The 16,765-nt window shown below is 44.1% G+C and overlaps 1 protein-coding gene across 3 annotated transcripts in view; it reads right to left on the bottom strand.

Annotated features, from left to right (window-relative positions):
* The window catches only part of LOC115059691 (corticotropin-releasing factor receptor 1), a 36,909-nt gene that overhangs the window by 7,162 nt on the left and 12,982 nt on the right, over positions 1-16,765 (bottom strand). For all 3 annotated transcript variants that reach the window (XM_029527322.1, XM_029527321.1, XM_029527323.1), the window contains 4 exons: positions 9,624-9,709; positions 5,706-5,812; positions 2,915-3,035; positions 2,115-2,268 (listed from right to left, as the gene is read on the bottom strand). In XM_029527322.1, coding sequence (XP_029383182.1) covers positions 2,115-2,268; positions 2,915-3,035; positions 5,706-5,812; positions 9,624-9,709 — 468 coding nt within the window. The remainder of the gene's footprint in view (positions 1-2,114; positions 2,269-2,914; positions 3,036-5,705; positions 5,813-9,623; positions 9,710-16,765) is intronic.

The following is a 16,765-nucleotide window of genomic DNA, read 5'->3' as shown; positions in this document are numbered from 1 at the left end:
GAAAAAGATGAAAGTGACAGAATCTCCTTTCGTCTCTCTGCTATTCCGATCACATATCATTCAAGGGATTTCAGCGGCAAGATGAAATCCTTGTCTTTCGGTTTGTCGGCGTGGCAGCAGCGCCTGCCAAGCTCTGTCGGGAGAGATTGTTGCTTTGTGTTGTGATCCACAAACACAAGCAAGGACTTGTCACCGTCTCTGTGAATGAATAAAAGCTGGACTCTGCTTGATGATAACGCAAAGCGACTTCATCTTTTAGTGACTTACTCACATCTGGGGAGCGAGGACGTCACACTGACACACAACTCTGGGAACTTTCCACTTCATCAGCGTGGTGTTAAACATTACTGTAGCAGATCTACTCGCCCACGGGCGGAGATTATGTGAAAAATGGCGCTGTTCTCCTTGTTTTCATCCATTTCCCAAACCTGCCTTCCTTCGTAATATTTCACCTCTCGGAGCTGGAGATACAAAACGAAGCGAAGCAAATAAAATGTGATTATATTTATTTTTTCACAGCTGCCCTGAAAGGTTCTGCCATCTCCTCTTCACACAGAGGCTTCATGCTGCCCCGGGGCAAATGTAATCCAGCTGGCACAATACACCAAATCTCAACAGTGTGAAAGTGAGTGTGAGTGAACTTTGCACCAATACGTTTCCCAGCTGCCACACCGAATCCTGGAATCTCCATCAAGCTCAGGAAAAACTGATTCTGACCTTCAGTTTCTTCTTATCACATGAAGTGAAACCAATTAGCTTTCTTTCCAAGCGGGTGGAGGAAACAAAGGAAACCGCACTCCGTTTTATAAATCAGCTAAAAGCTGTAATTAATGGCTTCAATTAAAGATATAAAGATTAAATAAATCAGTTATGCACCATTAACTCAAACAACCTTTGGTCTTTATTTTGTGGGAATCTCTCTGCCAAAAGAAAAAAGAAAACAGTTTGACTGGAAAAAGAGCTTGTGGTCGGGTCAACGTCCCAGGAAGACGTTCCAACTTGTCTTCGGCCTGCAGTGACTTTGTGCTTCAAGTTTCTGCCATCTTGGTTTTTCAAACTAAAATAAATCATATTTGGAGGAGAAGGTGGATCTGACCTGTTCTCTGCTCTCTCCTGATTGGGTGGTCCATTCTGTCAGTCACACAGTAGCCCCACCCCCTAACCCCTCCCCTCCTTCCTGGTCTGTTTCCCTCTAAATGGAGCATCATGTTGTGCTGAAGACTTGAATGTAGAGTCTACAGTTGAGGAGTTGGCCGACAGCCCCCCCATCAGTCACTGGACTCACCTTCGGCCTCTTCCTCTTCATTGACTCCAGCTCGACCTTCAGCACGATGAAATCGTTCTGACTGCTGCAGCAGTCCCCCCGCCCCCCCACGGCACGCCACCGCCTGACTGCAGCCCCCCAGTGAACACAACTGCAATTGGAGCATCTGCGCAGTCAACAACTTTCAGCTTAACACTTCAAAAACACTAGAACTCATTATTCATTTCCGCTCCACAGACATCGCAGGAGGAGCCGTTAATAATCACTGACTCGTTTGAATTCTCTGGCAGCTGCCTCAACTGAACATCAGCACTGACCACAGCACCAAAACAAAGCCAGCCGCCTCAGTTTGTCCTCAGACACCCCCCAGAGAGAGAACACTCACCTCATCCGTAACAGCTCGTCAACAAATCCTCCAGGATTATCATCTGAAGCACTCCACCACAAACACAAAACTGGAACTCAGAGAGCCGCCTCCTTCTGGAGGAGCCACAGGTCCCTGTCCACTGCACTCTACAAGGCAGGATGGAGGATCCGACTCAGCAGAAATGTGTGATTGATATCTGATTGTAATTAACTTTGGGGCCCCTGGAGGTCTCTGGGCTGCGGGGCTGGTAATCCAGTCAAAATGAATGTCTAACTCCTCAATAACATAAAGCTGCAGACTCGATCCGACCTGAGTTAGTAAGCTTTTGTACCATTATACTGTCTGCAGTTAGTCATTAATTAGAGGTTATAACCACCTTATTTATAATTTGGGTTATACATTTTATTCATTCATGCTCTGTGGAGATGCTAGTAGGTGATTTCTGGTCTTCGTGCTAAGCTGAGCGAAGAAACATGTACGTACACCATCCGATGCAGATGAACATCCACTTGCGCAGCTTGTCGGTGGAGTAGGTCAGGACGATGGCGGTGTGGAGGTAGCAGCCTTCACCAAACATCCAGAAGAAGTTGGTGGAATGGAAATAGTTGAAAGAGGCGGTGACGAGGCGACACCAAATCTACAAAAACATCAGCCCAACATTAAATAAATCACGTTTAATGTTCAAAATAAAAGACCAAACAAAGACGAAGCCAGTTTCAAAACTGTACGTCACTAATTCAAAGCTCTTCCTTACTGTTCATTTTAAAGATATTTTTGTGAATTTGCTCATTTATTCTTCTTCCACCAAAGGAGTTGAACCATATAAGGAGATTTAAGGAAATGTTTTTATGGCACTTTTCCCAGAATGTGAAGCTGTTGGTGTCTGAAAAACACGTCAGTCTGTCTCTGATGAATTTAGCACCTGAAGCACAAAACGCTCATCGTCAGACTCTCTGAAGTGGATTGATCATCGAGGAAAAACTTCACAGTCTGCTAAATTCAACAGTCAGGTTTCTAAAACTAAAGAAACTTTTCACCATGAGCTGATTTACTTCTGCTGCTTTCTGAAAAATGGAGAATTTAACCGCTTGGTCGATCAAAGATTTTCTGATTTTTTAACTTTTCAGTCACATTTTTAGATTTTTGATTGTTTCTGAGAAATTTGAAAACATCAACTTGGACGCTTTATTTTTCAAGTTTCCAGCAGGTTTACTGTGTCAATGTGCGTATGGAGTTATTTTTCATCCATGGGCTGTGTTGACAGGGTTTTATCTGAAACGCACCACGTTGCTCTCGTGCACCTCGGGGCTCATGGTCAGCTGGACGATGAACCAGGTGGCGTTCCTCAGGATGAAGGCTGTGATGAGGTTCCAGTGGATGATGTTCCTCAGGCAGCGGATGCTCCTGTGGGAAGAACAGACCGCATTCATCCTCCTCATCATCTCTGAGTGCTCTTTAGGGAACGCAGAGAGAAAAGGTGGGAAAAGCAAACACGATCAAACTGGAGGGGAATTAGTGAATTCCGTATCTGCTGCTGCTGATTTTGAGTGTTCTACTGTATTTTAACCAAAGGCATTAAACTCAGACGGAGAGATCTCCCTCAGTAATCTGAGAAAAACAGAAGATGAATAATGAGGACCTGGAGCCTCAGAGTCATGTCCCCCGTCACCTCTGATATAATATGAAGTAACATTTCATTCGCGCTGTTTGCTCTCTTCTTTGTGTCACGTCCTGAGAGTCTAATGTTTTTTTAATGCTGTAAATAAATCGACCTCGGGACACAATTAAAACCGGCTCCAGTGTCTCGGAGCGGGTGGGTCCAAAATAGTAGTGTGTGACGTATCGGACACTCGATGCTGCAGTGCCGGCCTTGTTTGTTGTCACCAGCTGACGGCGTTTTCAGCCAGCGGAGGCCTCTTTCTCTGCCTGCATGCCACAAATGGAACACGATTTATTGTAAGTGAGCGTCAGTCCTTAATGGGCATCGCCGGCTCTGTGCTGACTGAGCAAACGTACATTTTCCACTTTCGTGTTTTTGCTATATTATCGCTCTTTCTTTACATTCTCGTGCACCAGCAGCCTCATTAACACGACAACAGCGGCATGGAAACAAAGAGTTTTGAATCATTAGAATATTACACAGGAGCAGAAAAAGAGACGCAGCCCGAAGGCGACAAAAACATACAAACTTGTGGTTCATGAATTCTGTTGTCCCACAAATAAGCAGCTCCGTTCCTACTCGTTCTGTAATGGTGGAGCTTTCATTAGTGTCACAGAGGAAGAGGCTGCAGAGCCAGAAGCACCAGCTTTAATTATTTATTTTGTTCGGTCGTAATCATTCCACATGTGACCTCACGTCCCCTGACTTCCTGCCGGTGGCTACAGCTCGGCGGCCTGATGCGTCGTAATTAAGAGGAAGAGCTGAACGCTCCGGCAGACAGGTCTGAAAAACATTCAGAAGCACATCTGCCTGTTGTTCAGGCACTAACTACACACCAGCTACATTATTCTCGTTTACTTCACAATCATATATTATGGATGGATAATGTCTCTGTGGTTTCATACATGTTTATATACTCTGTTCATGTTCATGCTCTGTTTTCTTACTTAAATATCAGAGAACAAAAAGCTATTTTAAATGTTATTTTTTTGGCCATTTATTTTTAACTTTATTATAATAGAGAGCCAGAATTCATTTCGGAGGACAGCGTGCTGTGGAGCGGCTGGCAGCAGGTCAGAGGTGCGTTTGGATAAAGAAAAAGCTTTGTTGGCTTTTCATTTGCAGATTCCTTCCTCTTCCTGAGCTCACGGTGAGGAAGCTGAAGGTGAAGAGTCGTCTGCAGCTGATCTACGTGACCTTGTGTTTGCTAAATTATCAGTTTGATCAAATTCAGTGCTTGAAAAGATAAAGCTCCATTTTAAAAATGTATATTCAGTAATTCTGTCGTTTTTTTATTACTTATATAATGCTGATATCATTTTTCATTGTTTTTATCTTCATACCTTCAACCAACATGAATTTTTTAAAGTTTTCTTCTGGCTTCAAATAACCAAGATGCCAACAGCCACATCGTTATTATAGTGAGAGAATAAAAACAGAGGGACGTTGACAATCAGATATAAGGAGCTGATTTTTCATCATTAATGAGCAGACCTCCTGATCAGATAAAGATAGAAACCACCCAAACACATGAGAGGAACTTTTCTTTGGTTATTCTGCTTTTTACAGTTTCTATCAGTCTGTGTTTTGTTTTGTTGTCTTGTTTTCTGAGCTATGGTCCCTTGTTACAGAGAACAGAGTCTCTATTGGACGACATGAGGAGTTTTCACACTGTTTCTGTGTGATTTCACTGAGGGACGAGTCAGATGCTTTTCTCTCGGTGATCTCTGTGTTTGGTTCTTCTCTCCACTTCCACGACGCTCAGCAGGACTGTTAGGCCGTTCCCTCCATCACAGCAGCAGCAGACTTCCCTTAAATGGTTCTCAATCTCATTACAAACTGGAGAAGGTGACTAATAAAGTCCAAACTCCTTCAGTGGCCTGATGCCATTTTTAGCCGGCCACCACTCGTCCTCCCGGCCCGAGCCGCTGCGTCCCTCAAACACGGCTTGTGCATAAACGCCGCCCTGTACAGCTTCTATTTATTACGTCTCTCTGTGGCCTTTCACGCTTTTCTCACTCCCGGGGGCGTATGTGAGATCGATAATGGCCTCGCCTGTCGAGGGTGCTAAGACCTTTCTGTCGTTAACGTGCAGTTTACTCCGGTTTGTCAGAAAAGCCCACTCCAGCTCCACCAGCCGTCCCAGCAGGCCTCCGTCAGGCTGTCTGGGTTTCAGAGACGACTCTATTATTCCCACTTGTGGGGGGAAAACGTGCCCTAGTTTTTGCGGGCGTCTAAAGCCTTTTACATCTGCTGCATTGAGATAGGGAAGGTTTCATCCCATGACCAAACGGTTTTTGAATAAGAACGAGAGGCGCTCCGAATGACGGATCATGAGAATACTGACGTTTCTGTCACATCAAGGACGTCTTTAGGATTATCAGAGGACGGGAGGCAGAGGGACCAACACTTACCTCAGACACAGGAATAAGAAGAAGGCGATGAGCAGAGCCACCATGGAGATGCAGTGACCCAGGAAGTTGATGATCACAGCTATCTGATAGTGCATCTTCCCTTTTTTCTGCAGGAGAAGAGAAAACAACGCTCAGCAGGAATCTTCTGGGTGTTTGTGATTTACAGAAAGTGTTTTAGGACACGAGAAGAGACTTAACAGGCTGAAAACCTCTTTCATTTCCTGCTGCGGCTCAGAACAGGGACGGGATCAAACAGCAGAACCTGCCTCTTGGTTTTGTTTTTAACTTGTTTGTGTGTGTGTGTGTGTGTGTGTGTGTGTGTGTGCGCCATTGTGGCAAGTGTTCAACAATATCATGACAACCTGCAGCATACACTGAACACAAATCAATTCTGTAGTTGAGATTTAAAATGAAGATTCGAGCACCAAGTACATCAACATGTTGTCAAACGTCCCAGCTGGTCCCACACAAACACAATAAATCCACTTTGCTTTGTTGTGTTTTTCTGCATCTCTTTGTATTTGATTTTTACCTTTTAGTTGATCATTTTTAATCATTGCTCATCTCCTTGCTGTCATTTGTGCCTTTGTGGAGATTTTGCCTTGTGTGGCAGTGGTGTGTCTTTTTAGTTTGTCGTTTGTGAGTCTCCTTGTCGTAGTTTGTTGAAGGTTTTACACAGCCCTTCTTCCTCTAAAACTTCTGTCTGTGACTCAGATATCCATTGTGATCGGATTTCCTCCACAGTACCAACAGTAATCTGGGCCTTAAATGGATTTACGTAACCTGCTGGTGTGTACGCCCAGATTAAAAGTGGGCATATTTAATCTCCACCCCCCCAAACATGTTGTCTGTCCCAGTCATTATATTTTGTGGCTCAGCAGCTCCACCTTTAACTCTTTCTGACTCTGAAGTGGACAGATGGTGTGGTGTCTGAGTCCGCCTCCTTGTCTGACTCACGACTGCAGATCAGCTTCATCATAAATAAACAGAAGATGTCTGAAAAACAAGCTAACTGCGCTCCAGACACTCGACATTACAGGAACACTTCCTTGCAATAAGATTCATCTTGTCCAGCATCTGCAGACACTTCACCTCACATCTTCCTGGACGTAAAGGATCTCCAGCTAAGGCGTTGGTCCAGATCCCACAGCTCAGCTCCAGGTGTCCGGAGGAGTCCAGACGTCGAGCAGAACATCAGGCAGGCGGTCATGATGTTTTGTCTGATCGCCGTTTATCGTCAATGTTCTTCGAAAGGATTCCAAACATGAAAAACTGTCAGAGAAACCGGTTCACCTCCACTGTTAGTGTTTTTTCAGGATGTCAGATTTTAGAGTGGTGGTGCCAAAACCATGTGTGGATTTTTTAAGTCTCTAAAACACAAAAACTCATGAAGTCAAAAGATCCTTTCACCAGCTGCTAACACACTTCACAGTGATAAAGCAGCCTGTTAAACTCAACCCACAATGTCCTGACGTAAAACTCTGAAGGCGCTGCACCTGAAAATATCTCTCGCCTCATTCTTTCACACTTGACCGTTTATCCATGACGAAAAACCGCCGGCTCCTGGACGGAGGTTTCCACAGCAGGTTTCTCACCTCGACTTTGAGGGTGATCGTTGGAAAAAGGTGTAAAACACTTTTGCACTTCCTGAGCTTTTTCCAATTTGAATTTTCCGCATGATTTTTGTCTGATAAAGTTTCTTTACATTTTATATTCTTTATATTTTATTTTTTTATACCCTAACTGTTTATATTTTCACGCCAGCATTTGGAGGGCAGCCAACAGGAACCCCCTGAGCTGGGCTGGATTTTCTGAAGCCTGAAACCAGAACCAGGACGAGGTACACAAGTCTGAACAATATTTGGAAAGGTTATCGTGGAATTTTTTCCCCTTTGGAGCAAAAAGAATTAACTGCAGCAGCTTTAATCGCTTCTCAAAATAACCACCTGCTTTCAGAAACTGTGACTCAAGGCGCTGCATTTTGTAAAGAATTCTTACTGGGCCTTCATGTAGGTTTCTTCCTGCAGGCTGATGCATACTTTATATTTACTGCTAGAAAAAAAAAGGATTTAGTAATAAAAAACCGATGCAGCCAACAGGTCGAATCCTTCTGCTGCAGCAAACGTTACAAAGGGAGTTTGACAAGACACACGAATCCTCCAATGTACAGGCAGCAGGCGAGCAATAATGTATAACAGGGATACAAATAAACGAACAGACTACAGATATGTCTGAATTAGTTCCTGTAATAGAGGCCGGCTGGTGTAGGAGTGGCCGACACATCAGGACACTGCGAGCTTTAAAATGGGAAGCAGAGTGTGTGAGTTCAGTCTGGGGGTGCTGAAAGGGGTTTAATATAAGACCGGCCCAGCAGCAGCAACCTGAGTCAGAACCAAGACTGAAGAAACAACCACGACACTTATCTTAAATTTGAGAAAACAACCTGCAGCAAGTCCCAAACGAAAGAGGATTTTTTTTTATCTTCTTCTCCTCCCCTCAAACTAACTTTCCAATAAGCTTCTCCTCTCAGCTGAAAATCAGCTTCAACACAGGCTGAACTTTAAAGACAAGCTGCTTCCACTCCTCCTTTCCTTCTCTCCTGGTGTCAATCAAGCTGCTGCCTCCTGGTGATTTATTTCGCTTACAAAGAGACAGAGGAAAAAAAAAAATCAAACACGTTTCTAAAAGGGTCAGACAGTCCATATCCATCTTCTGTAGGGATCGATTGGACATCAGGGCCACTAAATGAAGGCGCCTCAGTCCTCAGCGCTTTGTTGTGCTCACAGATCTATAAAGTACAAATGATTACACCTGCAAGCGGACTGATGATGAGACACGAAGGGAAATACGTTTAGATTCATCATAATTTAAACAGATCTCATGAAAAAAGCAAACCCAGGATATTATTCCTCTGAGCCAACGTTCTGTTGTTTTCTGCGATAATTAAAACCACAAGAACCACGAGAACAACGGCTGACGTGTTCCTCCATGCCCATGATGCATGTTGCCTTTTTCCAGATCTGGATCTCCACCTACACCTCTGCAGTGATTCAGAGCCTGGTGGTGCGTTCACTGACCTCTCCCTTCTTCACAACCAAGAGAAGAGAAAACCCACTACACTGTAAACTGTTGTGTGTTGTTTGCTCTGATGATGCTGATGATGATGATGATTGTCTTTTACGGGAAATATTTTGGCAGAGGAGTAATGAAACATGTCACATGTCACAACACAACACAACAATGCAGATGACATTATCTCAATATTTTTAAACATTTGAACAGAAAAGTCTGTTTTCTTTTTGGAAAACACATTTTGAAAATCGAAAGCTTAAATGTTTGACGGTCGGACCAGACAACACAAACACATTTAGCATTTTTCATGTATACTTTAAAAGCAGACCTGTAGCAGCCTGATTTGGGTCAGTGTGTTCCCTCTGAAGCTTTATCCTAATTAAAGTGAGAGCTCATCACATCTGCACATCACAACACAACCTGCAGGTGGAGGATGAATAAAATGTGGATCACAGCAGGACCGTGACGGCGGCGTCCTGACTTTCTCTGCTGCTTTCATGACTCACATCACTGCAGGACAAACACGCTCTGAGAAAATTGCGCCTTTCGTTGCCATTTTCTTTTGAGGGATTCCCAAAACAAGACAAGAGAAGTAGCTGCAGGTTCATCATTCAAACCCATTCTTTATATTTTTGGAGCCGATTCCTGCCAGCGATGCTCGGAGGCCTTTCCTCATACAGTCAAAGTATTTTTAGAGTCCTGTTTTTGCTGCCGACTCTGAAAACCAGGAAACCTGATTCCATATTCACTGTAAGCACGCCTGAAGTGCAGCACTCCTTCAGGTTGGTTCAGATTAACGCACAGGGAGCACACACACAAACACACAAACACACACGGAAGTCTCACCTCCTCGTGAAGTATGGCCTTACACATGGAGTAGTTCCCCTTCAGCGCCCACGTCCCGTTGGCCAGGCACTTTCTATACACGTTATCTGCACAGAGAGACGAAGAGTGGAGGGATGTTACTCAAAAATATCAGCTTTCTCATATTTTATTCATTTCTCTGCTGATGTGGAGTCCATTTGTTGTTTTTTTTTTTAAATATCCAGGATACCAATTCCCGCTCCACTCTTCGTGACCTTTTCAGCTTTTGAGACTAATAGGGAGCGATGTCATTGGAGGGAGTCGTACAAGCTGTGATTTTTCACACGTCTGCTGTCAGCCTGCCACCCGGCGACGCAGCATTGTTATTATTCTTTACATCCACAATTTATCCAGCCCTGACCTGCGTTCACCCCCCGATTCTACAGCGGTTTATATACATTAAAGAAAAAACTAAAGGCTGCTGCTGACAGCGATGTGAGGCACTTCCTCACATCGCTGTCAGTTTCCCTCCAAGCATTTTTTAAAATATCAGTAACATTTAAATTGATAACTGGAGACGAGGAATCGCAGGATGTTTATTCTCTATCTATTTTCCTAATGAGATCCATATAGTGGGGACGGGGACATGAAGGCTCCGACATAAACGATGAGTCAAATGATATTTTTCCTCTCATGGCCTCGCTGCATCAGAGAGCACGGACATAAAATAATCTGTCGCAAATTTCACATTTGTCATCTCACATTTATTACTTCTTAAGATGAAAGACTGAAATCCATCGAAAAGGCCAGAGAGGAAATGAAATACTGCAAATGAGGCAATTTCAAGTTGAAAGGAGCTATCAGACCTTTTGAAGGAGCTAATTTTTCGGGCACATCGGCTGCTGTTTGAACAGGTGAGGTGAAAATATTCAAAGCTAAAGTTTGAGCTTCACTTAATTTAATAACAAGCACTGTTCAAACTGATTTAGCTCTGGTGTCACATAATAACAAGTCAGGGCAGGTTTGGTTTTCGATCTTAATTTATTCTGAGTTAGTATAAGCAGATGTTTATGATACTGAACTCTTTCTATTTGAGTGTAAAAACAAAGAATGATCTTTTTACATGGTGTCGTTTCTGAGAAAAATGATGTCCCCCGTATGAGGGGCGGGTGAAATTAGCAGCCATGTGTTCAGAGCAGGGGGGTCAGAGTCTGCTGCATCGGGGGGAGCGGTGCATGTTGTCCACCTGGAGGCTACCTGAACCTGAGCTGTGCACAATATTTTCTCAGAGCTCGGAAACAGAAGGAAACCCGGCGAGTCTGAGGCACCACTAAATCCTAAACCTCAGTCCTGCTGGTCTTCATTCCAGTTTTCCTGCGCTCAGTAAATATTTTCCCAATGAGTTTGTGGTTTCTGTCTCCGGTTTCAACATGATATATGTGATGGAGGAGGACAAGTCAAGTCTCATCACACAAATCTGTGTTAATGATTTTCACCGAATTCAGCGTGATTATTTCTGATATTTGGTGATTTTAAACAGCTGAAAAATATATTAATGAGACCACACAATGAAATTCTTACTGTCCGTTCTTCCACACCAGACAGAGTTTAGAGACAAGTGGGACGGGGATGGGGGGGGGGGGAGAGTTAAACTGGAGCATTGTACATTTAGGACAAACAGTAAAGCAAAATTTGGCGTGGTCACAAGTCAAGGTCAGAAAGATCGGGAGCACCATTTTCTTATGACAGATCTGACAAAGTCCAGTTATAGATGAAGTAAAAATGAATGTTAAAATACACTTTTTAAGCTCTGAGCAGCTTCTGTCAGGCATCATGTGACATTTTCCTTTAAAGCTTATTAACATAATTCACTGAGAGACATTCATTGGATTCATTCATTCTGTGAAACAAAACTAAAACATCATTGTTATTGTTCAGGTGAAATTTCCTCCAGAAACACCTGGCATCATGGCATTTTGAACATTTCTGGTTCTCCATCACAGACTGAAATTTTCAGGCCAGTGCACTTTGGAGATAAGCTCTAAAAACAGCCGAGACACAAACAGGGATCAGCTGTTTCCACATTCGGCCTCAGACGGAGCCAGATAACGCCAAACGCACATTTAAATGATGAGTGTTTTTATTTATTTATTTGTTTTTTGCCTGGGTTGCCTGAGCCCAGTAAAAATAGCATGTTGACAGTGACAGACAAGATTACCTTTCTCCTCACAGTCCATGAACCTCCAATGCAGAATCCATTAAAACCAGCCCTCGGGACTTCTGGGACTTTGTGATGTCACAACACCAATTCATGTTTTAACAGTGAACAGGACATTTTAAAGTGAGTTTACATGGCCTAAAGTGTGAAAACTGTAAAAATCATCTGGAAAGGAGAACATCAGAGCAGAGCTAAACGGCAGTCTTCTGAGGAGGAAGATGACCTTGAAATAAACTCTCTTTGGCTCTGGACCAGAGTGATTTACAGCTGCTAAACTGCTTCATAAAAAACAGAGAGAATGTGTTAAAGGATTCTTCTCCTGATGATCCCCTTTGGTTTTTTTAACTCTGAGTTTTTGGCCATTGCTTCCCGTTACTTCACATGTGAGGATATTTAAGGAGAAGCTGAAGCGATTGAAGGATTTAAAGTCTGGACAGCATTTCATTTGTATTGTTGTTATAGGAACGGAGTTGCAAACTGCAATCTCACACCGGCTGATGTTGCTATTTTATTCATCAGTCAGTTTCTACAGGGAATGCACAAAGCGCACAACTCCCCAGAAAACCACAAATTGTTCTGTTTCAAGTTGAAACCAGATGCAGCTTTTTATTTGTTGAGTTGGTGCTGGTGGAAACTGTGTTTCAGATCTTAAAGGTCTCATTTCTTTACCTTTTCCTGTATTTGAGTTAGCGTAAGGCTGTTGTGACATCACAAAGTTACAGAAGCCCTTCCGGCTCATATTCCATCAGAAAATTCACCCAAAAACCATCTTAGTGTAGTTTTTTATCTCCTGATCAGCCAGCCAATCTGAGAGAGGCAACAACCACATAATCAGATTGACAGAAACCAAATCCTACAAGGTAGGATGGTTGGTCCATGTGGGCGGGGCTTAGGACGCAGCTGAGGCGAGTGCCTTTCACTTTGTGACATCACAAAGTTCTGGTCCTGACGGACCTTTGCTTCTTTCACTGTATTTCTATAAAACGTAGACCTGATTCAGAACCTAACTTTAGACTGTATGGATCTTTGAGGAGCAGATAAAGACGCTTGTTTCAAACAGAAATCCTACTTTTTTGCTCTGAAGCTGTTATTCTGTGATCAGCGGCTGAGAGATGTGACACAAAAGCTGCCGTCTGTCTGCGCCGACCTTCATTCTTACTGTGCTCGTACCTTTTATACTGATTGGGGAGGCAGAATAAAGGCGCAGCGATGCTGCCTTGCTTGCACGTTGAGACTTTGGTTTGATCAGAATTCAGCCAGTTTTTCAACCCCCACTCTTGCTGTCTCAGGGTCTTCGTCCAGGTGTTACCTCACCTGCTGAGAGCTCACTGACCGGCTCACGTTTTAGTCGCAGACTGCTGCATGCTCTAACACTGCACAGGCGGCGTCACATGAATAATTCAGGACAGGGATGTTAATTAGACTGGAGATTTGATAAAGAGCCAGAGTCTGACTGGCCCGACGTTTAACGGGTTGAGAGAGTTGAGTGAATCCAGCTCCGACCCTCCTCCTCTGGGTTTTACTCCCAACATTAATTGAGGAATTTCTTTTTTTATTCAACACAACAGTTCCCACCAAAATCCCAAAGTAAAAGCTTGTGATCAGTTGACAGTCGACATAATCTTACCACTCAAGTTATTTTTGGGGTCAAGTTGTGTTTATTGTTTTGATAGGAGCGTGTATGAGACAGGAAATGGGACGGAGAGAAGGGACATGACCTGAGGGAGGAAAGAGAGTCCGGCCTCCTGGGAATCGAACCAGAGACTCCTGCACAGTCTTTACAACCCCAGTCACCACTCCAGGGAGCGTTGGAGCCAGAATCCAGATATTCACGTTCTCTCTCTGCTCGCTCTCTCAGCAGCTTGTCGGCCGTCTGGGACACTCATACATATCCATGAATGAATGACACGGCATTCCTCCTCCTTACTGTACTCCCCACGACGCAGCGACGCTGCCATATTAACATTCTCCTGCAGTCCTCCTGCAGGTTGCAGGGAGCGACACCACTGACGGCATCGTGAAACGACATTTGCATGGGTCATGAGCTCAACGTCCCTAAAATAGCTGCTGATCTCACATGGCGGCTGCTGCCAAACTGGGGATTTGCCAGGATTTACAGTAACGGCAGACCGGTTTGTCTCCGGAGCATCTCGAAGGCTCAAGGTGGATTGTTTGGATTTGATTGTTTGAATGGATGTACGCCGCATCGCAGATATCAGTATGAATCTTTCACTCAGTTCGCGACCATTGTTGATTCTGAATGGGTGCTAAAACCAGCCAGCCATCTGTGCTAAATCCTCCCTGTGGAAACAGGAGCTTGAGGTACACGGCTGGAACACAGGCAGCCCTCCAAAGCCTGAGGTGAAATGATCCTCTTTTCATTTTATTTCCAAACATTACAAACACTCTGCTCAGAAGCGAGCGCCGCTGAACGTTGCTCCCTTTGTGGCAAAAATCACAGAACAGAGCAGGAACGCTGCTGTAACTGTGGGGCCCTTACACAAGCAAATATGCTGACCCAAATTCAGCCATAGACACTTAACACTTCAACACCCCGGATCAATGGCTGCAGATGCATCTTCCTCCTCTGCATTTAGGACAGCCGGATAATTAAACCCAGAGAACAGAACGAGGAAAATAACACATTATTTGCACAGAATTGGAGCAGGAGTCCCCTCCCACCATTGTTTCTGGCAACACTTAAATAAACAGCATTAATCTGAGCTGTAGCATGAAGCAGTGCGTTCACGGCCTTGTGCAGGTCAGTGTTTTGTTGTCTGAGCCTGTGAAAGTGGACTAAAGAGCAGCTCCACAGTCTGGTGTTTATTTTTGCTTCGCTGTAAAAGTGACAGAGCTCAGCTCAGGCTCCAACTGGCAGCAGCAGATCAGAGGTGAGGTGCACCCCGGCTGACCAAAGGGATTTTATGTGCAAAAAGTGTAATGGTAAAATTAAAGAATTAGAAGCTGAAATTTTAGAAGCTCCAGGACAAAATGGATTTTGTAGCAGTAAAACAGTAAAACCTGACATTGACTTTCAATGTGCTTCAAGTAATGGCTTTAATGGCTCGCTTTCACTGAAGTCATTTTACAGTCAGTGTTATTACCATTACTCAAATAAAGGGCCTGAATATTTTCCTCCATTACAGTCAGGCTGGATTCACTAAAACAGAAACACAGTTCAGGTGAGCTCTGAAAACAACTGCCTCTCTTTTCAAAAGCCAGAGCTGTTCATTCAAAACTCAGTCAAGCTTAAGACTGGAGAAGGACTGGCTGTTTATTTGACATTTTCTTGCTTCCTAATTAAAGAATAAATATAAAAAAGGACGTTAATATTAACCTCTGTGTGTAAAGCGGCTCCTTGTTACACAGAGAGCTCTTTATGTCGTCCCTGTTTCATTATTCATGAGTTCATTATGTTGTCGTTTTCCCTCCTCACGTGACAACGCAGGGTGATGTGCTGTATCTGACAGGCAGGTATGTTTGTTTTCCACTCCAGCGCACCCATCACAAGCTGCTGCAATGATGGATGAACCGTTTCTGTTCTCCTGGTTATTTCCCATCATCGGGACGTCAGGATGAACCCCCTGTAGTGAGCAGCGTTTAAGCTTCCCTCCTAATGCTGTATTTTCTGTTCCAGGCTGCATAAATTCAGCCATTCATTAATTAAGTTTATTAATGTGTGAAACCACAGCATGTTCAGATGGAGGTTCATATAATTCATATAATTCCACTCCCCGGTTAATATTCAACGCATGCTCCACCTGCTGTGCTCCAGCTCATTCAGCAAAAGCAAGCACACTCTGAATAAACCCTCCTCCTCCTCTGTGACGGCCACTCAAGCCTTCAACTCACAGCAGGTCGCGCAGACGGGCTTCCGCATACACAAACATACATGTGGGGGCCGTAAAGGCAAAGTGAGGCTCAGCACCAAATGGTGAGGGGCTTTTCTGGGTGGGCGGGGGCAACAACAAAGACAGTAATGCCCGTCTGAGTCACAGACCCTGAGGACGGCGTGCAGCGCCACCAGCGCCTGTCATGATCCAGCTGAGCGGCCTGGATGGCGCCCGCTGGGCATCTGCCGTCCCATCAACGCTTACATCTGACAGCCAGCCGTCATCGTATGGGCGGCGGTGAAGATGTTTCCACTTCATCTGCCACTCTGAACCAGTCAAATCTTTTTTCCATGAAGTCGTATTCGTGGTCTTCCTGTCCTCCTTTAAAGTTTCCCTCCAGTCAAAAGGTCGTTTCCTCTTTACGGGCTTTTTGACATTTTAGACTTCGATGAGATTGATATTAATCTTCACATCAAACTGTCTGTCAGAGAGAAAATAAACCAGTTGCCCTCCAAATGTTCCCTCTTCCTTTAAGACCACAGGCTGTTACAGTGTGTTTGTGTGTTCGTATGTTTGTTTAGGACAAAAGTCAACAATCACATGTGTTTCCAGGTTGAGTGACATCAGCCCTCAGATATCACGCGTTCAGGAGGAAATGACTCCTGAACTCCTGAAAATGAATGTTTAATCTGCAGAACGAGGAAGAACGCCAGCCGACTCTTGTGTGTAAACACAGATGTGTAGACTTGTTTTACTAACATAACACAACTAACGCGCTGCAGCGTTGCCCAACCCGTGGCCGGGAGGCCAACTGAGTTTTTGTAAGCAATCATGGCTGATTGTTCCATGTAAAGGAAAACTGAGCGTAAAGAGGATCCAATAACTTCACTCGTATCACTTCTTTACTAAATTTAACAGCGTTTTACTTCGTGTGTTATCCTTTGTTTCAAGACAAAAAGAAATCAATACATATTCCTCTCAGTAATCTGCTCTCTGTATTCAGGTTGTTGTGTTATATTGATGTATTTGATGTCAGTCCGGCACCTTCAGGTCATTATCAATCCCCAGAGGGAAATATTCCTGCTGGCCATAACACAGACATGAATAGGCCGGTGAACAGGCCTTCCAGGGCA

This window comes from Echeneis naucrates, chromosome 19 (assembly GCF_900963305.1).
Source record: "Echeneis naucrates chromosome 19, fEcheNa1.1, whole genome shotgun sequence".
In the NCBI taxonomy this organism is placed as follows: domain Eukaryota; kingdom Metazoa; phylum Chordata; class Actinopteri; order Carangiformes; family Echeneidae; genus Echeneis; species Echeneis naucrates.
This window is presented reverse-complemented; position numbering and strand designations above follow the sequence as displayed.